This window comes from Pipistrellus kuhlii, unplaced genomic scaffold (genome assembly GCF_014108245.1).
Source record: "Pipistrellus kuhlii isolate mPipKuh1 unplaced genomic scaffold, mPipKuh1.p scaffold_m20_p_3, whole genome shotgun sequence".
NCBI classification, from domain to species: Eukaryota; Metazoa; Chordata; class Mammalia; order Chiroptera; family Vespertilionidae; genus Pipistrellus; species Pipistrellus kuhlii.
Genome location: NW_023425529.1, coordinates 42,314,492 through 42,334,891, shown reverse-complemented (window position 1 = coordinate 42,334,891; position 20,400 = coordinate 42,314,492). Strand labels below are relative to the sequence as shown.

The 20,400-nt window shown below is 58.2% G+C and overlaps 1 protein-coding gene across 5 annotated transcripts in view; it reads left to right on the top strand.

The window, feature by feature from the left end:
- NCKAP5L (NCK associated protein 5 like) overlaps positions 1–15,493 on the top strand; it is a 36,350-nt gene extending 20,857 nt beyond the window's left edge. For 2 of the 5 annotated variants that reach the window (XM_045587962.1, XM_045587963.1), the window contains exons 2-13: positions 1,167–1,222; positions 2,241–2,378; positions 3,259–3,327; positions 3,445–3,483; positions 4,143–4,262; positions 7,708–7,821; positions 8,702–11,313; positions 12,675–12,834; positions 13,112–13,193; positions 13,491–13,799; positions 13,880–14,022; positions 14,922–15,493. In XM_045587962.1, coding sequence (XP_045443918.1) covers positions 2,268–2,378; positions 3,259–3,327; positions 3,445–3,483; positions 4,143–4,262; positions 7,708–7,821; positions 8,702–11,313; positions 12,675–12,834; positions 13,112–13,193; positions 13,491–13,799; positions 13,880–14,022; positions 14,922–15,137 — 3,975 coding nt within the window. In that variant the 5' untranslated portion in view covers positions 1,167–1,222; positions 2,241–2,267 and the 3' untranslated portion in view covers positions 15,138–15,493. Of the gene's footprint in view, positions 1–1,166; positions 1,223–2,240; positions 2,379–3,258; positions 3,328–3,444; positions 3,484–3,768; positions 3,952–4,142; positions 4,263–7,707; positions 7,822–8,701; positions 11,314–12,674; positions 12,835–13,111; positions 13,194–13,490; positions 13,800–13,879; positions 14,023–14,921 lie in introns of those variants that run through there. The other 3 variants (XM_045587964.1, XM_045587966.1, XM_045587965.1) reach the window with 3 other exon arrangements.
- The last annotated feature ends 4,907 nt before the right edge of the window (positions 15,494–20,400 follow it).

Here is a 20,400-nt window from a genome sequence, read left to right as displayed (position 1 = left end):
ATGCACACATTCTCACTCAGGAAGGGGTGGTCTCCTGTTTGCTGTCACCCCTCTTCCTAGGTGCCAGGCGCAGAAGAGGGCGGGCTGCCTGGCTCTGGGGTGGAGAGCTGCGGGAAAAGGGCTGGAGAAGGGGCTCCTTGAAGGCAGGGCGGTGTGGGCAGCCCTCTCAGAGCTTCCGGTGCCCATACGTCGGCACCCCTGGCCAAGGTAACTCGGGGTCTGCCTCCCTGTGAATAGGCCGGACTTCGCACGGTGCCTGGGTCGGATGCGATGATATGAAAAGCTTCCGTTTACTGAGTCCACCCACAACACTCTCCGTCCATCATCTCATTTCGTCTTCCTTTCTGCACAGTATTCTTATCCCCGGAGGAGAGGTGAGGAACCGATCTTGCAGAGTCAGGATTCTAACCCAGGTCTGTTAATGGCATTGTCCCGGGGCCTGGGACGGTGCAGAGCTCACTGACTATGCAGAGCTCACAGTGCAACTTGTGCACAGAGAGGCCCCGGGGCTGGCGGAGTCCAGGCCCGTCCGTGTGCTTTGTGAACCAGCCATGCGACTTGGGCTGCGTCTTCTGCCTCCGGAGCCCGCTTCCTCCCCAGGCTGGCGCTCCCCTTGCAGGTCTGGCAGGAGCATCAAATGGAATGATGCATGAGAAAGTGGCAGCACACAGGATGCATTCCGTGTCTGCAAGGGTAACCTCTTATTCCTTGGTTTCTCATCTCTCATCTCAAATACAGGTGCTGATAATGGCTTTTAAGTCGGTTTAGGTGGTGATGAGGATGAAAGAAGACATAGGTTGTGGAAGGGCCATAAAGCACCGTGTGTCACTGTTCATTTCCGCCTGGCGTCGGAGTGATTTCTGACTGAGAGCTGGCACCTTTGGGCTGGCTCTTCCTCTACCCAGAACGCTTTTTCCGTCCCAGGATTTTATCTGGACTTCAGTCAGTCTCTGCTTAGCGGTCGCCTCTCAGTGTCTTACCAGGACCCAGCATCTGCCCCTTGGTTTATCGTGTTTTACCGGCCTCCCCCGGTAGAATAGAAGCTTCCTAAAGGCAGGGCTTTCGCTGGCTGCTTCTCCCCTGTGGCCCAGCGTCTGGCACACAGCAGAAGCCAAATAAATGCGTGTGGCAGGCACGGCTGACATGCTCTCCCTGTTTCTCCACAGGCAAGGTGACCATGCTGGGGGTTTGAGTGCGCCCGCCTGGCCGAGGGCGCAGACAGGTGAGGGGCTCGGGCCTGTGCGCGCTGTCGGTGGGGACTGGAGGAGGAGGGCTGGGGGGGAGAGGAGGGACAGGCCCCCGTGCCCCGCCGTGGAGGACGGAAGAGAGCGTCCAGATGCCTGGGGGACGAGCTGCAGCGCTCCTCTCTTCCTGGGTCCGGTGGTGCTGAGCTCCTCTGTGGGGGCCTCGGGGCAGGGAGGCAAGTAGTGGGCTGTAAACCGGAGCCTCCACCCTTTGGCGTTAGGAAGGGCTTCCCATCGGCTGGAAACTTCCATAATATTTGTGCAGAAGGAGGAAATGAGCGCTTTCCTCTGGCAGAGAAATGGAAACTCCAGTGGAAGATGAAGCCTCGTCCGTCCAGGCAGTAACCATGGCAGCAGTGGGGCGGGCGGGGGGGGGGGGGGGGGGCAATCACACGCACAGCTCAGGGGAGAAGCCTGGCTCGCTGTGTGCACTGCACACAGGCCGGTCTCTGCAGGGAGTGCTCCGTCCGTCTCCTGCACACCAGGTGTCACACCAGGAGGGGTCAGCCTGGGCAGTGACATGCCCTCATGGAATGAACATGCCCTCAGGGACTCAGGAGTCCGGGGGAGACCGTGACAGACCTGAGGGGACTTGGCCTGGGAGCCCTGAGGGATCATAGGGAGGAGCCGGCCAGATGGGAAGGCGGGTGGAGGGTGGAGCCCCTGCAGAGGACCAGGGGTCCTTGGAGGCAGGCAGGCCCCTCCCAGGGTCACCAGGAGGACACAGTGTGCCAGGCGGAGGCCAGTCTCGGCGGAGAATTCAGGTTTCTCAGCTCCTGGCCAGGGTCAGGGTGACCTGTGATAGGGTGAGTGAGTTACAGGAGTTTGCAAACCAATGGCTTTTGTTCTTTAGAAAGAAAGAGGGTCTTTTTCCCGGGACCAGAGAGACTTAGATGGAGTTGTTACACTGTCTGTGCCACTGAGCTAAACTCCAAAAATACTAACAAGTTTCATCTTTGTCCCCATCCCCCGCGCACCTCCCGGGCCCTGGAGTAGCCTGCCCGGGACCTGCTGTCAGAGGCCATGGACCAGCCGGCTGGGAGCCCTGAAGCACCGAGGCCGGGAGCGGGTGGCGACGGCGGCATGGAGCCGGGCACCTGCCAGGAGCTGCTGCAGCGGCTGCGGGAGCTGGAGGTGGGCACGGGGCGAGTGGGCCTTAGGGCTGCCCTTTGCTCCGAGCGTGTTTTTGGGTGCGGTGGCCCTTCCTCCCGGCCCCCTTTGCCAGGCTGCAGCGGAGACGAACATTGCTTAGGGGAGCTCCTCTGAGAAGCCCTCGCCCTGCTCTCAGCTCTCCAGGCCAGGTGCCAGCTCAGGGACACAGGCATGGACGGGGCGGGGCTGTCCTAACCCCTCAGTGTCTCACTGCCTGACCCCACGCCTCCCGCACATTCATGCTCTTTGAGGAAAGGGTGGTCACAGAGGAAGAGGGTTTAGAGGATTTGAGGGACAAGGACATGGATCCTTAAACTAAGGCCCTGCATCACATTCTTTATATATATATATATAATTGATTTTTCACAGAGAGGAAGGGAGAGGGATAGAGAGTTAGAAACATCGATGAGAGAGAATCATTGGTCAACTGCCTCTTGCACACCCCCTACCGCAACCAAGGTACGTGCCCTTGACCGGAATCGAACCTGGGACCTTTCAGTCCACAGGCCGACGCTGTCTCCACTGAGCCAAACCGGTTTCGGCCCACATCCACATTCTTAAGGTCCTGCCAGTCTCCTCTGCCCTCTCCCCCGGGAAATAAGCATTACTCTTGGCACCTCCCACCTGGGGTCCTCCTGTCACTGGCGGAGGGTGAGGCTACAGAAAACCAGACCCCTGAGCTGGGCCTTCTGATGCCCGCGGCCCGTCCCTATAGGCCTCCCGTGGCAGAGCCCATCCGGAGCCGGGACCGGGGCAGGGCTGTCGCTGGCAGACTCCTTGGCTCCCCTTTCCCCCGGAAGCAGGGTGCCCTGAGGGAAGAAGGCCCCACAGCCTCCTTTGTGCCCTCTCCCCGCGCCCACAGGCGGAGAACTCGGTGCTCGCCCAGGCCAACGAAAGCCAGCGGGAGACCTATGAGCGCTGCCTGGACGAGGTGTGTGGGGTGTGCGGAGGGGCTGCTGCGGGGAGGGTTGGGAACAGAGCTGGTTCCTCTTCTCCAGATAAGAAGGCTGTGGGCTGACATCTCCGCCTCGGGCCTTTCTGTCCCCAGGTTGCCAACCACGTGGTACAGGCACTCCTGAACCAAAAGGTAAGCGGCCATGGGAGAGCTTCTCACCCCCAAGTCCAGCCCCCCCCCCCCCACGGGGGACCCTGAGCCCTCTCAGCTAAGCCTTTGGGGGGTCTAGAGGAGGGAGCTTGGTGGAAATGTCCTGTTGGCCCACGGATGCCCCCACCCTCCCCCACCCCTCGCTTCCTCACTTCAGACAGGCCTGTGCTGCTTGACCTGGAGGCGGGGGTGGCAGAGGCGAGGCCAGATCTCTGAGTTATGGCGCCTTTGGTTTGGGCCTGAATCCTCCTCGTATCCTGGCCCCAGGTGGTAATGGACCTGAAAGCAGTGCTGATGTTGGGAGCATAAGGAGGCATCTAAATATTTACTCAAGTGCTGTGTGTAACTTCTTGACACCTGGTCCATCCGACCCCTAGATCTGCCTTGTGTGGCCCCTTCTTTAATGTGTGGTTTCTCAGAGGCGCCGGGCTGGCCCCAGGATTGGGGAAGGGGCCGATGGGAATGGGAGTTACCTCCCTCCACGGGCGATTAACATTAGAGAGTTCGCCACCCCCTGAGGATAGCTCAGCCTCCCTCCCAGAGGAGCTGCCCGCTGCTCTGATGAAGGGAACTGTATGCTCACCCGCCCTCCTCCATATCGTCTCCTTCTCTTCCTCCTCCTCCTCCGCCTGGCCGTGCAGGACCTGCGGGAGGAGTGCATCAAGCTGAAGAAAAGAGTGTTTGACCTCGAACGACAGAACCAGATGCTGAGCTCCCTGTTCCAGCAGAAGCTCCAGCTCACGGCAGGCTCCCTCCCTCAGGTGGGCATAAGCCAGTCTCCTCCCCTCCTCACACCTCAGTTTCCTGCCTCCCCCAGCCCCATCGTTATCTCCACCCACTTTCCCCCAAAACATCTGCAGAAGAGACTGTCCAGTGCTCCCTCCATTCCGGAGGCAGTCCGCCCAGGGAAGGCCCGCCTGGCCCAATAGGTCTGTGCCTTAGACGGGGTGAAAACTCCCTGGATCCCCTCAAGCCGAGCTACCCCCCACCTTGCAGGCTTCCCTCCCAGATGGATGGGATTCCTTCTTATTGACAGAGAAGGCTCCTGCTTACCCTCCTCGTGTGGGGAGATGGGTGGAAGCTGAAATCGTAATCATTGCACGCTCCCCAGGGGCCCCTTTGGCCACTGCACGGCCTCTTCTTGGCCAGGGGCAGGGGCGGGGCGGGTGGAAGGCACCCAGCGCGGTGTCACGGAGAGGTCAGCAAGGCACTTGCCCGGGTAACTCTGTCTGTGAGCCCATTGCATACGGGGTGCGGCAAAATGAGGTTTACAAAACACAGAGTTTATTCTTTTTTTTAATATATCTTATTGATATTTTACAGAGAGGAAGGGAAAGAGATAGAAACGTCGATGAGAGAGAAACATCGACCAGCTGCCTCTTGCACACCCCCTACCAGGGATGTGCCCGCAACCAATGTACATGCCCTTGACCAGAATCGAACCTGGGACCTTTCAGTCCGCAGGCCGACACTCTACCACCGAGCCAATCTGGTTTCGGCCAGAGTTTATTCTTGTATTATTATTTATTCTTGTCTTATTTTCCATACAAACAACTGTAAACCTACTTTTGTCCCATCCCCTATGCTCACCCACTGACTCAGGCGTGGCCGTAGGCCCTGGTTGGTCCCTGCTTCTAGCCCTGACACCTGCCTTCCCCGGGAGAAGCAGGGGTTACTCGGGTGAATCCTGTGTTCCTTTGGGGTCACGCTGTCAGAAAGCCTCAAGGACAGGGTGAGACATGGGGGCAGGAGGAGCAGGAGCAGCTCCGACTCTGAAGTCAGCCGGCGCACCCGCCCCACCTCTGACCTTGACAAGAAAAGAAGCACCTTCTGTGTGTGTGCGCGTCTGATACAAACTGGGCAGCTCTTGGCGCCCAGACCCTGGGCAGGACGCCCTCAGCTCCCTGCGAGGCCTGACCTGCCTGTGTAGATCCCGGTCACCAGGCAGGCACAGAGCTGAGTGAATCAGCGCCAGGGACTGCAGCCCCCCTGCCCTGGTCCTGCCCAGCTACAGCGTTCACCCTGGAATTCGAGAGGCCTAACCACACTGGCCGATCTCACCCCGTCCATTCCTTCTCAGTAACTGGTGATGAAAGAGGTACAGATCATCCTTAAGTCTTTTTTTTTTTCTTTCTTTCTTAAATTAATTCTGGGATTTGAATTTTGGCTTTTTAGATGAATTTTGGGGTTTGGGGGTCATAGAGGTAATTGATGACATAATGGAAAGAGCATGCACCTCAGATAAACTCCTTTAACTTAGCTAATTCTTAGCTATGTGACCTTGGACAGATTATATAATCTTACAAGCCACCGTTTTTTCCTTATGGGAACCCCTATATTGCAGGTTGTCACGAGGATTAAGTAAGATAATAAATAGCGCTTGGCCCGTAGTAGAAGGTCAATATCCGGCGGCGGCTATTTATCATTATTCATGTTATTCCCAAATCGTGCTCTTCTAGGAGGAAAGCCCCATTGAGATGCTAATTAAGCCCTTGTTGTGAGTAGTGCCTTTGCCAGCACATATGGGACCGGACAGGGCCGTCGCCCGCCCGGGCAGAGCAAATGTAACCCCTGAAGGCCGGGACTGCAGAGCGAAGGCAGGTCGCAGGCGGCGGCAGCACAAAGCAGAGCGTGGCAGCACTGCCGGAGCCAGCGGGGAGGGCTCCCTTAACGAGGCGCATTGGATCTGGGCCCTGATGGATGAGAGACTTAAAGAGAGTGCCATGGGGGCAGAGAAACGCGATTCCCTGTGGAAGGCACAGAGCAGGAAGCCTAGGTCGCGGCAAGCTGTTCACGGGGCTGGAACAAAGGGAGTGTGAGGAGCCGTGAGAGACAGAGCTGCAGCCGGGAAGACCAGGCAAGCTGGGCTGGAATGCGGGCAGAGGAGTTCAGACTTGTCTTCAGTGGGCAGGCATAGGAGGCTTTGAGCACAAAGATGCTTTAGAAAAAAGAAGAAGAAAAAGAAAAAGATGCTTCAGGCTGCCTTGTACATCGGAGGTGGAAAGGCCACCCAAGTCAGAGAGACTGAGATGCTGAGCAGCATCCAGCAGGAGGTGTGAGGACCTGGGCTGACGGGGCGGCTGCAGGTGGCCGGGGGGAGGCAGAGACGCTGCCAAGACAGGATCTAAAAGCTCCAGAGAGAGCCGAAACCGGTTTGGCTCAGTGGATAGAGCATCGGTCTGGGGTCTGAGGCCAGGTTCGATTCCGGTCAAGGGCATGTACATTGGTTGCGGACACATCCCCAGTGGGGGGTGTACAGGAGGCAGCTGGTTGATGTTTCTCTCTCGACGTTTCTAGCTCTCTGTCCCTCTCCCTTCCTCTCTGTGGAAAATTAATAAAATATATTTAAAATAAATAAATAAATAAAAGCTCCAGACAGAGAGAGAGACAGAGAGAGAGACAGAGGCACTGAACGTTGACCACGATCTAGTTGAAATGCCAATGCGAAGGAAGCGACACCCTCAGGGACTGAGAGAGAAGTGACCCATGACTCAGTGCTACTTTTGTCACCCTCAAAGTACAAGTTTAACACGAGACTAGTTAAGGGAGGGAGACAGAAGTGATAACTGGCACCACCGTCTTCTGGAACCCAGTAATAAGTGCCCTCCCCTTGGTCTCCGCCTGCGGTGCTGGGCTCAGAGGCGGTCAGAGCCGGAGGGCCTCGCTGTGCGCGCTGTAACCGGGGAGGGCTCAGAGGCGGTCAGCAGGAGGGGCCTCGCTGTGCGCGCTGTAACCGGGGAGGGCTCAGAGGCGGTCAGCAGGAGGGCCTCGCTGTGCGCTGTAACCGGGGAGGGCTCAGAGGCGGTCAGCAGGAGGGCCTCGCTGTGCGCGCTGTAATCGGGGAGGGCTCAGAGGCGGTCAGCAGGAGGGCCTCGCTGCGCGCTGTAACCGGGGAGGGCCCTGAGGAAAAGCAGAGCGCTCCTGGACCAGCAGTGGCACCTGAGGGCCAGGAGCCGCGTCTCCTCCCCCAGAGCCCCTGGGCCGCTCGCCTTCCTGCCACCTGGGCGTGCACCTCTTCAGTCTGCCCGTGCCTCGGTCTCCCAAGGCTCCTTGGCCAGGTGATGGGGACGGTGGTGAAAGCGTACGTTGGGTCAGGAGATGTCCCTGAAGGGGCCGCTTTTTCCCGCCCTGGGAGGGGAAGGCCTGGGTCATGGAGAAGTAGGACCTGGGACAGAGCACTGGCGCTAACTCTGCCTCTCCCTGCAGGTCCCACTTACCCCCCTCCAGCCTCCATCAGAGCCGCCAGCCTCCCCCTCCCTGAGCTCCGCCGAGGGACTGGCCACCTCGCTGCCTCTGGGGCGCTGTGCTGGGCAGAGAGAGGTAGGAGGGCCGGGCGCCGGGGGCTTGTCCGCCGCCCCCATCACTGTGTCCTGATGATCCCAGGGGAGGCCGTGCCCCGCGCACAGGTTCTCGGCCAGGCTGTGCCACCTCCTGCCAGGAAACAGATCCCACCCCAACCACTGGCCTTGCAAGCAGCTGTGTTAGTTCTGCAGTAAGAGTCACCATTTCCTGTGTGCCCGCCACTGTGCTGAGCCCCTGGTCTCACCTGCCTTCTGAGGTTAAACATAACTAGCGTCCATTTTACAGGTGATTCTATGAAGCTTGAAGATTCAGGCCATGTAACTCGTTAGTAGTAGATCTGGTACTTGAAGCTGCACAGTCTGGCTCCACAGACGGGACTGGGCACAAGAAGGGGCCGGGAGAAGCCGGGATGGGCCTGCAGGAGAGCCATTCCCAATCCTCCTCCACGGAGGCCAGGCCAGCAGGCCGCTGTCTGACCTGTGAGCACCAGGGCTTGCTGCAGCGGCTTAGGAATTGGCCGAATCACATCCCCTTCTTGAGTCCATGTTCTTTCTGAGCCTGAAAAACGAACAGGCCTCCCTGCCCGGGACAAGTGTAGCTGCCAGTGATGTAGGTGATCACTGCATTGGGAAGCGGTGGGAAAGCAAGGCGGGGATAACCAGGAAGGGAAATGGGGTCCCCACCCAACCAGTCATGCCGGGAAAGAGCCGGACTAACCGGGGCTCAGTGATCCTTAGGGGGGATGAGCCATCTGATCCCAGGAGCTGTCAGTTCCTTTGGGGGCAGAGGCAGCACCAGGCCGGCTGTGTTCCTGCCACACACAGTGAGGCGCAGCTCAGGTCCTGGGCCCTGGGCGCAGCTCAGGTCCGTGGTCTCCTTATGCTGTTTCTCCCCCAAGGTGTGCTGGGAGCAGCAGCTGCGGCCAGGAGGCCCAGGACCCCCGGCCACCCCACCCCCAGCGCTGGACGCCCTGTCCCCGTTTCTTCGAAAGAAAGCCCAGATCCTGGAGGTGCTGAGAGCCCTGGAAGAGACTGACCCCTTGCTTCTCTGCTCCCCTGCCACCCCCTGGCGGCCTCCAAGTGAGGGTCCTGGCTCCCCGGAGCCCATCAATGGCGAGCTGTGTGGCCCGCCCCAGCCTGAGCCCTCACCCTGGCCCCCCTACCTGCTCCTGGGCCCCGGCAGCCTGGGCGGCCTGCTGCACTGGGAGCGCCTCCTGGGGAGCCAGGGGGAGGAAGAGGGTGCTGGGCGGCCCTGGGGCCCCAGTCGGGGCCCCCTGCAGGCCCAGGGTGCCGTCTCCGGCCCACCCTGTGCGCCGGGCAGCAGCTCCTCCTCCTCCTCTGATGAGGCCGGCGACCCCAATGAGGCGCCCAGCCCCGACACCCTGCTTGGGGCCCTGGCCCACAAGCAGCTGAACCTGGGTCAGCTCCTGGAGGACACGGAGTCTTACCTGCAGGCCTTCCTGGCCGGGGCCGCCGGCCCACTCCACGGGGACCACCCAGGCTCCGGGCAGCCGTCCTCCCCAGACCAGGGCCCACAGCTATCCAAGTCCAAAGGCTTCCCCAGGTCCACGTGGGGCGGAGGCTCTCCAGAGGCTCACAGGCCGGGCGGTGAGGGCCCGGAGCCCCTCCCCTTCCTCAGCATGTTCGTCAGCGCGGGCGGCGCCCCCCTGGGCTCGCGGCCCGGCCACCCCCACCCCTCATCTCAGGTGAAAAGCAAGCTCCAAATTGGCTCCCCCTCTCCTGGGGAAGCCCCGGGACCCCTCCTGCCCTCTCCAGCCAAAGGGCTCAAGTTTCTAAAGTTGCCTCCGGCCTCAGAGAAGGTCCCCAGCCCCGGAGGCCCCCAGCTCAGCCCTCAGCTCCCCCGCAACTCCCGAATCCCCTGCAGGAACAGTGGCTCGGATGGCAGCCCCTCCCCGCTGCTGGCCCGAAAGGGCCTGGCTGGAGAACTGTCCCCAGAAGGGGTGCAGGGCCTGCCCACCAGCCCTTCGCCCTGCTCCGCAGCCCCGGACTCCGCACAGCTCCGGCCGCCCCCGCCAGCCTTCTCCGCCGCGCGGTCCCCCGGGGCCGCGGTGTCGCCCTGCTACGAGAACATCCTGGACCTCTCCCGGAGCGCCTTCAGGGGGCCTTCTCCAGAGCCACCCCCATCCCCGCTGCAGGTGCCCACCTACCCACAACTAACTCTGGAGGTGCAGCAGGCCCCCGAGGTCCTCAGAAGCCCCGGAGCCCCCCTCAGCCCCTGCCTCCCAGAATCCTGCCCCTACGGGAGCCCCCAGGAGAAGAATTTGGACAAGGCGGGCTTGGAGTCTCCCCATCCTGGCCGCCGGACCCCAGGCAGCTCCGCCAAGAAGCCCGGCCAGGGGTCAGGACGGCGACCCGGAGACCCCGGCCACACACCCCTGCGGGACAGACTGGCAGCCCTGGGGAAGCTGAAGGCCGGCCCCGAGGGGTCCCCGGGCCCAGAGAAGAACGGGGCGCCAGCCAGGCTTGGCGCGGAGAAGGTGCGGGGAGCAGGGAGGTCCGGGGAGGGTGCTGGGGACCTGGCGCTCTCCATCCCCAGGCCCCCTGAGCAGCCAGACGCCAAGGGGGCCCTGCGGGGGGCAGTGGCCTTGGGCACGAGCAGCCTGAAGCAGCAGGAGCCCGGGCTCCTGGGGGACCCTGGGGCCCGCGTCTACTCCTCCCACTCCATGGGGGCCCGGGTGGACCTGGAGCCCGTCTCACCGAGGAGCTGCCTCACCAAAGTGGAGCTGGCCAAGAGCCGGCTGGCAGGGGCCCTGTGTCCCCAGGCACCCCGCACCCCTGCCAAAACACCAACCTCAGCCCCCAGCCTGGGCAAGCCGAGCAAGAGCCCCCACGGCAGCCCGACAAAACTGCCCTCCAAGTCACCCACCAAGGTGGTGCCCCGGCCCGCGGCCCTGCCAGCCACCAAGGAGCCCCCGAAGCCTGACAAGGGGAAGGGCCCACCGTGGGCAGACTGTGGGGGCACCACGGCTCCGCCCGCACCCTCGGCACCTGGCCCTGCCGACCCGAGCCAGGGCCCAGAGGGGCGGGCCCTCCACTCGGCCATCGAGGAGAAGGTGATGAAGGGCATCGAGGAGAATGTCCTGCGGCTCCAGGGCCAGGAGCGGGCGCCGGGCACCGAGGCCAAGCACCGCAACACGAGCAGCATCGCCAGCTGGTTTGGCCTGAAGAAGAGCAAGCTGCCGGCACTCAACCGCCGCCCCGAGGCCGCCAAGAGCAAGGAAGGGGCCGGCGGAGGCTCCCCGCTCCGGAAGGAGGGAAAGGGGGAGTCCCGGAAGCTGGAGGCAGAGAGCCTCAACATCTCCAAGCTGATGGCGAAGGCGGAGGACCTGCGCCGGGCGCTGGAGGAGGAGAAGGCCTACCTGAGCAGCAGGGCCCGGCCGCGGCCCGGGGGCCCAGCGCCGGGGCCCAGCGCGGGGCTGGGGCAGGTCCAGGGCCAGCTGGCTGGCATGTACCAGGGCGCAGACACCTTCATGCAGCAGCTGCTCAACAGGTGAGGGCCCGGGACCGGTCGCAGGTGCTTGGTGACTGAGGGCACTTGTCTCCCCGTGGGTGACCAGAGACTGGCTGGGAATGCTTGGCCTGGGAGCTTAGGCTTCACAGAGGTCAGAGGTCAAGCAAAATGCTACCAAAATATTGGGGGCGGGGGGTGGGTGTTAGTGGTCTGACCAAGAGGAAAGATGGGGGTGTTTGTTCCCCAGCTCCCTGCCTCTCTGGCTGTTACCAGACTTGCTGAGACCCAGTTTCTCATTTGGGAAGAGGGAACTGTCCACACTTTTCCTGGATCATCTCCGGTGTCGGATGAGGCAGCCCACCTACATGCCTGCACACAGCAGTCAAAGAGGTGCTAGTTCCTGAGCGTGCCTGATGAAGTCTCACTCTGGGGTTTCCCATTCTATAGAACAGGGATGGGGAACATCTAGCCCAAGAGCCGTATAAGGCCCACAAAATCATTTGGTCTGGCTCTGCCGAGGCATTAAGGGTGAGCTAATTAAATGTTTGACCAACTATAGCAGGATAATTTTTTATTGTTGTTAATCTTTACCCAGGGGTATTTTTGCGTTGATATTTAGAGAGAATGGAAGGGAGGGGAAGAGGCAGAGAGAGAAATATCGATGTGAGAGAGACATCAATTCGTGTCTCATCCAGGGCTGGGGATCAAACTTCAACCAAGGCACGTGCCCTTGACCAGAATTGAACCGGGTCTCCAGTCTGCAGGCCAACGCTCTACCCACTGAGCCTAACTGGCTAGGTCAACAGGATAAATTTTTCAGTTGATAATTTTGTGTGGCCAGTGAATAATGCTATAAATGTCCAAATGGCTCTTGGCAGAAAAAAAAGGTACCCACTCCTGCTCTAGAACAAAGAGGGGCCGGGTCTCCTTCCCATCTCGCTCTTTGGCATCTGCCGCAGACCCAGCAGTGGGAGCTGTGGTTTATAGACGTGGCCTCCCACCTTGGGGTCGCCCTGTCTGGGCCAGGTGAAGGCAGAATGTCTGCAGGAACTGGGCCCCGGGTAAGTGTGATTTGGACAGCAAGAGCACTCCGATTCAGCTGGGCCAGGCAGGGCGTGCTGTGTGTGACCAGGTTTGCCGTCTGTCTGCCAACACGGTTGGGTGGTCTCTAAGGTTGACCCTGGTCGCTTTGGGAGAGTTCTCCCACCTTCCCAGCTCCGGCTATCCCTCTGGGGTTCCTAGAGTCTAGGGTCTCCGCCAGTCCCCTTGTCAGAAGGGTTGTTGTGGGCAATCACCAACGATATGTCGCCTTCCCCAGGGACGGGGTGGGGAGGGTCCCACTAGACCCTCCCCATGGCTGGGAACAAGGCCTCCCTCATCTCCTGCACTGTTGCCCCTAGGGTGGATGGCAAGGAGCTGCCACCCAAGAGCTGGAGGGAGCCCAAACCCGAGTATGGTGACTTCCAGCCAGTGTCCTCTGACCCCAAGAACCCCTGGCCAGCCTGTGGACCCCGGAATGGCCTGGTGGGCCCTCTGCCGAGCTGCGGGAAACCTGGGAAGGTAAGGTCTTGGGACAAGGGCTGTGTGGAGGGCTGGTCTCTTGGTCTTGTCCGATCTCCTAACCCTGGAGGGCTCCCCTCCCTGAGGCCTGGGAGCTGCTGGATGCATTTCTGGTGGGGGATGGGAGGGTGCTGGGAAGGGGAGAGGACTTCCTGGAAGCCAGAAGGCGTTGGGCACTCAGATCCATGCTTCAGGGGTTCTAGTGCTGAGGCTAGGAGAGGGGTTTGGGGTTTGGGGGAGGGGACGAATGTGCTCAGAGATCTCCTGTTTCCCACAGCCGAGCAGCGAGCCAGGAAGGCGGGAAGAGATGCCTTCAGAGGTCAGCCTGGCCGAGCCAGTGCCCACCTCCCACTTCACAGGTCTGTAGATCAGCTTGACCCCTTCCTGTCACTGCAGCGGATGGCAGGCCCTGAATGCCATATTGGCACCAATCACCAGGCGGGCCCTGGGACTGCATAGAAATATATCACCTCTTATGCTTGGGATACCTGCCACGCCTCCCCAAACCTGGGGGAAGGCAGGGACAGCCTAGCCTGTTGAACCTGGAGGGGCCTGGACCAGGGGTGGCGCCGAGGTTGGGGCAGGAAACTGGAAGAAGGCAGAGTGGAGGAGCCATCTGCAGCCTCACATTCATGACTCGCCCTCCCCTTCCCCAGCCTGTGGCTCCTTGACTCGAACCCTGGACAGTGGCATTGGGACCTTCCCGCCCCCAGACCATGGCAGCAGTGGGACCCCCAGCAAGAATCCTCCCAAGACCAAGCCACTGCGGCTGGAGCCCCCACCCGGGGGTCCCCCAGCTCGGCCGCCACCCCTCACCAAAGTCCCCCGCCGCGCCCACACGCTGGAGCGCGAGGTGCCCGGAATAGAGGAGCTGCTGGTGAGCGGGCGGCACCCCAGCATGCCCGCCTTCCCCGCACTGCTCCCCGCGGCTCCCGGCCACCGCGGCCACCAGCCCTGCCCTGACGGTGAGTGTCTGCACGGGGCGGGGGGGGGGGGCGTCCCCGTGCTCCACCCGCCACCACCGCCTCCCCCTGTCCCCACACAGATCCCTGCGAAGACCCAGGACCGCCCCCTCCCGTCCAGCTGGCCAAAAACTGGACCTTCCCCAACGCCAGGGCAGCCGGCGGCTCCACGGACCCTTTCCTGTGCCCACCCCGGCAGCTGGAGGGGCTGCCCAGGACCCCCATGGTGAGCGTGGGGGAGGGGGAGGACGTAAGAGGGCGGCAGGGGGATAAGGGAGAGACCGGTGTTTCCTGGGAGCGCAGCCCTTCCTGGAGGAGGACTGAGTGGAGAGCCCCTTGGATGCCCCTTTGAGCAACCCACCCACCTCCCTTTTTTTTCCTATTTTATTACTATTTTTTTAATTTATTGATCAAAGTATCACATGCTTGCCCTCAACCCCTCATTCCAATCTTTTTTTTTTTTTTTAATGTTTTTATTGAGGAAGAGAAAGGGAGAGAGACAGACATCAATGATGAAAGAACCATTGATCAGCTGCCTCCTGCCCCCTGCACAGGATCAAGCCCGCAACCCGGGCCTGTGCCTTGACCGGGAATTGAACTGTGACCTCCCGGTTTATGGATCGACACTCAACCACTGAGCCACACTGGCCAGGCCCCGACTCCCCCCTTTTTTTTTTTTTTTAATATATTTTATTGATTTTATACAGAGAGGAAGGGAGAGAGATAGAGAGTTAGAAACATCGATGAGAGAGAGTCATCGATCAGCTGCCTCTTGCACACCCCCTACTGGGGATATGCCCGCAACCAAGGTACATGCCCTTGACCGGAATCGAACCCGGGACCCTTCAGTCCCCAAGCCGACGCTCTATCCATTGAGCCAAACCGGTCCCGGCCCGTCTCCCTTCTTACACCTCTCTGGAAAGGGTTTCTCTCCTCCCACAGAACCGTGGTAGGACTGTGCTCACTCATGCCTCCAGCCAGCTTCCCCTGAGTGCATCGCCCCCTCCCCCCGCCCCCTCCCTCCATCGTGGGCCCATCTGCAGGGCCCCCACCCCAGGGCAGGCCCAGGCCTCGGGCAGGGCCGGGAGGTGGGAGTTTCCTCCTGAGCTTCCCTTCCTTTCCCAGGCCCTGCCCGTGGACCGAAAGCGGAGCCTGGAGCGCAGCCGCCCCGCCACCACGCCGCCCCAGGGCCCGGCGTTCGGGGGCAGCCGCACCCCCAGCACCTCGGACGTGGGTGAGGAAGGCAGAGTGGCCAGCGGGGGCCCCCCAGGCCTGGAGACCTCAGAGTCTCTCAGCGACTCGCTCTACGACTCGCTCTCCTCCTGTGGGAGCCAGGGCTGAGGAGCTGGCCTCGGCCCCTCGCAGACAGACTGGACCGGCTCTCCTCGGGCCCTGCCCCCTCGGGGCATGGGGCTCCTCCCGCAGGGACCAAAGAGGCAGATGGATCAGACGGTGAAGGGGGCGCCCGGCACCCCACTGCCCTCCGCGGCCGTGGAGGAGAAGACCACTCTCAGCTCAGGGAGAGACCCCGCCTTCGGTCCCTCGTCTCACCCAGCGTAAGGCTCTTCCTCTGAGGGACTGGGCTCCAGGCCGCTGCCCAGCCCCAGCTCCTACTTCAGGCTGAGCCGTCTTGTGGTGCTGGGCTTCTGCCCGCCAGCTGTGCCATCTCCGGCAACCCGGCTGCTCCCGCCCCGCCCCTCCGGGGGGAGCCGGAGGCCCCGCCCCCGCCCCTCCGGGGGAGCCGGAGGCCCCGCCCCTCCGGGGGGAGCTGGAGGCCCCGCCCCCGCCCCCCGGGGAGAGCCGGAGGCCCCGCGCCCGTGGAGTTTGGGGGTGAGGGGTCACGTTGCCTTCTCTCTCATCTGCCCTGGTCCTCCTTGCTGTCTGGATGGTGCTGCCCTCCCCTGTCCCATGTCTTTGGGGTCACTTGTCAGTCTTTTTGTTGTTGTTTTTTTTATATATTAAAGCACCCGGCCCAATCCCCACTCCCCACCCTCATCCCGCACTGCGGTTAATTTATCTGTCGTTATAGACGCGGCTGCTCTGCTTCCAGCCTCTGCTTCTGCAGTTTCCCCAATAAAACATGAAGGCCCCTCTGTGCCCCCGGCTCGGCGTGTTCTGTGGGAGGACTCAGAGGTGGACAAGTGGGTGGAGACTGTGTGGGCACCCGGGTGAGGGGGTGAGAGGGTGAGGGGGTGTGGGTGAGGCTCTGTCTTAGGCGCCTTATGAAGCAGCCCACCTTCCAGGGGGGTCTGGCTGGGTCACCTGGAGTTGAGGGGTTGGGTCTGCTTAGGCCTGGCTTGGGGAGATTGCCCTGGTCCAGGGCTTGGGCAGGGTAGCCGTGGGCATGCACTTAAACCCTGAACACATCCAGTGAGGGAGGCCCTCCACATCTGAGCTTCAGGGGCTGGAGGATAAGCCAAGTTAAGTGTCTCTCGTCTCCTGTTACCATGAAGGGAGGCAGCTGGATCCCAAACTGTTGCCACCTTCTAATGTTTCCTCAGAGCTTGGGCTTTCCCCTCTCCTACCTCATTCCAACCAGGAGTTCCCATGGTCTCAAAGTCTCACTCCCGGAAGGGGCGGCCAGGACGGGGCTGTGCAGGGCGGACTTCCAGGAGTTATTTCACTCCCCGTGGCACGAGAAGGACAGAGGCTGGTTGCCGCCCTCCAGCTCTTGGATTTCCTGTTGGGCATGGAGCTGGGCCATGACGGCTCATCTCACGTTGTCAGCTCCTGCCCACCTGGTTGCGAGGTGCAGGGTGATTCCTCAGCGTGCCTACCTGACATATAGGCTGGAGGCCGCCTGGGCAGTGTGCATGCTCGGTGCTCCTGGCCTTGAGGCTGGGACTCTAGACACTTCATCGTGGGCATGGGGGCCTGTAGACACCACAGTTGAGCCAAGGTCAGGGAGTGGTGCTGGGCACATTCACAGCTCAGTGACACTCTGACGAGCCCAGGGAAGATGGGGAGTGTGGAGAGTGTCAAGCACCTCCTTTTACACTAGCTCCTTCCAGCAGTGTCTCCAGGCTAATGCTCCAGAGAGAGTGGTACAAAGAATTCCCCATTAAAATAAACACCTGCCACATTGCTAGTCCTCTGGTCCCTAACCCCCACCACAGCCCGGCTGGGGGAAGCACCACCGTCCTCATTTCACAGATGAAGACTTCCGGCTCAGAAACGTTCCCTGGTTGCCCAAGGCTGAGAAGTGATGGAGCCGTAAGAGAGTGGTTCCTTTTTGGGCGTGTAGCTTTGCTTTCTTATTGACTTTACTCTCCTCTTCCTTTTCTGGCCTGTGGGTCCCTCCTGATGTGCTGGGGTTGTGGGCAATGGGCTGGAAGTCCAGGGTTTGTTTTTTTGTTTGTTTCTTTGTTTTTAGTCCAGGGATTTTTTAGCCACTGTGTCTGGTTTTATGGGGAGCATGGCATTCCTTCTCCAGGCCTTGGTTTTCCTTACCTGAAGAGGATTAGGAGATTGAGCCAGACCAGCTGGTCCCATTAGCTCTGCTCTTCCTACCCTCTCCCTCAGTCTGGCCTCTTTTCTATTTCCCTTAGTTTATGTCATCGTTGAAGAAATTAGTAAGACTTAGAAAAAGGTCAATTCAAATGTCTTGGTTTTCTTTAAATATCAGAATCCTGCACTTGCTAGTGTAGCTCAGTTGGTTGGAGCAAAATCCCATAGACCAGAAGGGTATGTATATGGCCGAGACCGGTTTGGCTCAATGGATAGAGTTTTGGCCTGTGGACTGAAAGGTTTGATTCTGGCCAATGGCATGTACCTTGGTTGCGGGCACATCTTCAGTGGGGGGTGTGCAAGGGACAGCTGATTGATGATTCTCTCTCATCTAGCTCTCTATCCCTCTCTGTAAAAATCAATATGTATATATTTTGTTTGTTTGTTTGTTTGTTTATCCAGCTCTATCCATTGAGCTAAACTGATCTTGGCCATATATATTTTTAATCCTTACCCACATGCACCTGACTGAGGATCAAACCCGCAACCCAAGTATGTACCCTTCTGGTCTTTGGGATTTTGCTCCAACCAACTGAGCTACACTAAAAAGGCAGGATTCTGATATTTAAAGAAAACTAAAGCTCTAGCCAGTTTGTCTCAGTGGTTAGTGTCAGCTTGCAGGCTGAAGAGTCTAGGGTTCAATTCCGATCAAGGGCATGGACCTTGGTTGCAGGCTCCATCCCTGCCGTTGTCTCCCCACCCCCGCCCACCACCCCCCAAAAAAAAAAAAATCAGGGCACGTGCAGGAGGCAACCAAACTATGTGTCTCTTTCACATCATGTTTTTCTCTCCTCTTCCACTCTCTCTAAAAGTAATGAAAAAATATCCTCGGGTGAGGATTAACTGTATGTATGTATGTATGTATGTATGTATATATATATATATATATATGTGTGTGTGTGTGTGTGTGTGTGTGTGTGTGTGTATATATATATATATATATATATCCCATTTTCTTCCATCTTCTACTTTCAGGTTCCTATCCCACTATGCCTTCTGCATGTATGGGCTTAAGTACGATATCACCAAACTGCACATTTCTGCTTCTTGTCAGGTGGGCTCAAAGAAGTCTACATCCTCCTTCTCCTAACTTACTCTTTCTTGGTTTTTCATCTTTTCTCTGTTTGAACCTGATGGGTTACACCATTGCCTTGTTAGAACAGAATTGTTGGCCTGCAGCATATTTATCCTATTTCCTTTCTGGAAAGAAGCTTGGCATGATGGGTTTGATTTTGGATTCCAGCTCTTAAAAGCTGACAACAATGGCTGCATCCATGTTTGAGTCACCAGGGTCTGGTCAGTCTGCTACCAGGCTCTGTTGTCCCGTGCTTGTAAATGCAAGCTGTCACCTTGTCCCTGGGCAGTGTGGGCTGGCTGGGAAAATGACTGTCCGTCACCAAAGCAGGGTGGCATCAGCCATATCTGGAGCCAGCTCCTCCTCACCCACTGTTCCAAGGCGGGCAGCTCCTGGTCCTAAGTCCTCCAGCTACAAAGGGTGCTACACCCAAGTGAGCCATCCTGCGGCCCTCATACTGTGTGCCCGCCACACAGACAAATACTCCACCTGAAGTAATTCTGTGGAGGGGAGCACACAGGCGAGTTAAAGACACTCCTGGGAAACTGATTTCTCTTGTACTTCGAGGCTAAAAGACCACTCGATCCTCACTCTGGCAGGGCACTTCATATCTCCGTTTGCAAAGTATGCTTGCAGCGTGAAGGTGACCTCACTGCCCTCTCCACGAACAATGGTGAATATTTGCTTCATCATTCAGGGTGACCCTTTCTTCTGGATTTCCCAAACAGGGGAGCCAAACTGCCAGACCCCCTTACTCCCATTCCCCGGATGACACCAAGGCACCAGCAAAGCACTGCAAACATTTCAGGTTCTGCCTCACTGAACCCTGCCTTTTATAGGAATGTCCCAGAATGTTAATTGAGGCTTCATCTGGGTTGCCAGTGGTTTTTATTTTCTTCTTTACCCCCTTCTAGATTTCCTACAACATGTTTTGTTTTCTTAAAAAAAAATAAAAAAAAATAAAAAAAATATATATATATATATATATATATATATATATATATATATATTAATTGATTTTTTAAAATATTTTTATTGATTTCAGAGAGAGAGAGAGAAACGTCAGTGATAAGAAAATCATTGATTGGCTGCCTCCTGTATGCCCTGAAAGGGAATCAAACTGGTGACCTCTTGGTGCATGGGTCATGCCCAAGCACTGAGCCACACCAAGTATTATCAAAGTTTTTATTTTTAGCCAATTTGGTTGGAGTAAGTGATTGTGTGGTTTGTAGCCCTATGTAGGGACTTTGCTTTTAGCCAGAGTTAATCTGGGAACCAGTAGAGAGCAAGTATGGAAGCAAACCAGTAAGGAGGCCTCTTGGGTAACTTCAATAAGAAATGGTAGTGACTTCTAGGCTAGAGACACTAAATGAGACTTGCTAATGTCATGGGCATGAGGAAAGGATAAGAGTTAAGCTGTTTGGACTGACCGGTAGGAAGAAGTTGCCATTAATTGATGTGGGGAGATGTTGAACATGTTAAACTTGAGATATCTATTGGACAACATCCAGCGGAAAATATGGAGTAAGCAGTGGTTATGGAAGTCCAGAGTTTAGAAAAGGAACGTGGGCTGGAGAGCTAAATTATAGTCAGCCACCAGCACGTGTGTTACCTCAAGCCAGGAGGCTGGATGAGGTCACAAAAGGAGAAGGAAAAGTAAAGGGCTGAGTCTTCACTCTGGAGCACCCCATTTCTTAGAGGTCAGGCCCAGGGAGAAGGTAACAGCACAGGAGGCTGGAAAAGTGTGAGGTCCTGGAATATAAGCAAAGAAAATGAGTCAAAAAAGATTAGTCAGACTTACATTCTGCTGATGTGTCTGGCAAGGTGAGGATTGAAAATTATTCTTGGATTTAGTAGCATAGAGATCATTGGTGACCTGAGCAAGATCATTAATGGGAATGGAAGCTAATTGGAGTTGTTCAAGAGAAAATGAGAAAAAAAGAATTGGAGTATAGACAACTCTTCTAAGGAGGAGAGAGCAGGTTTTTAATATTTTTTAAGTCTTGTTTTTGAAAAATATCT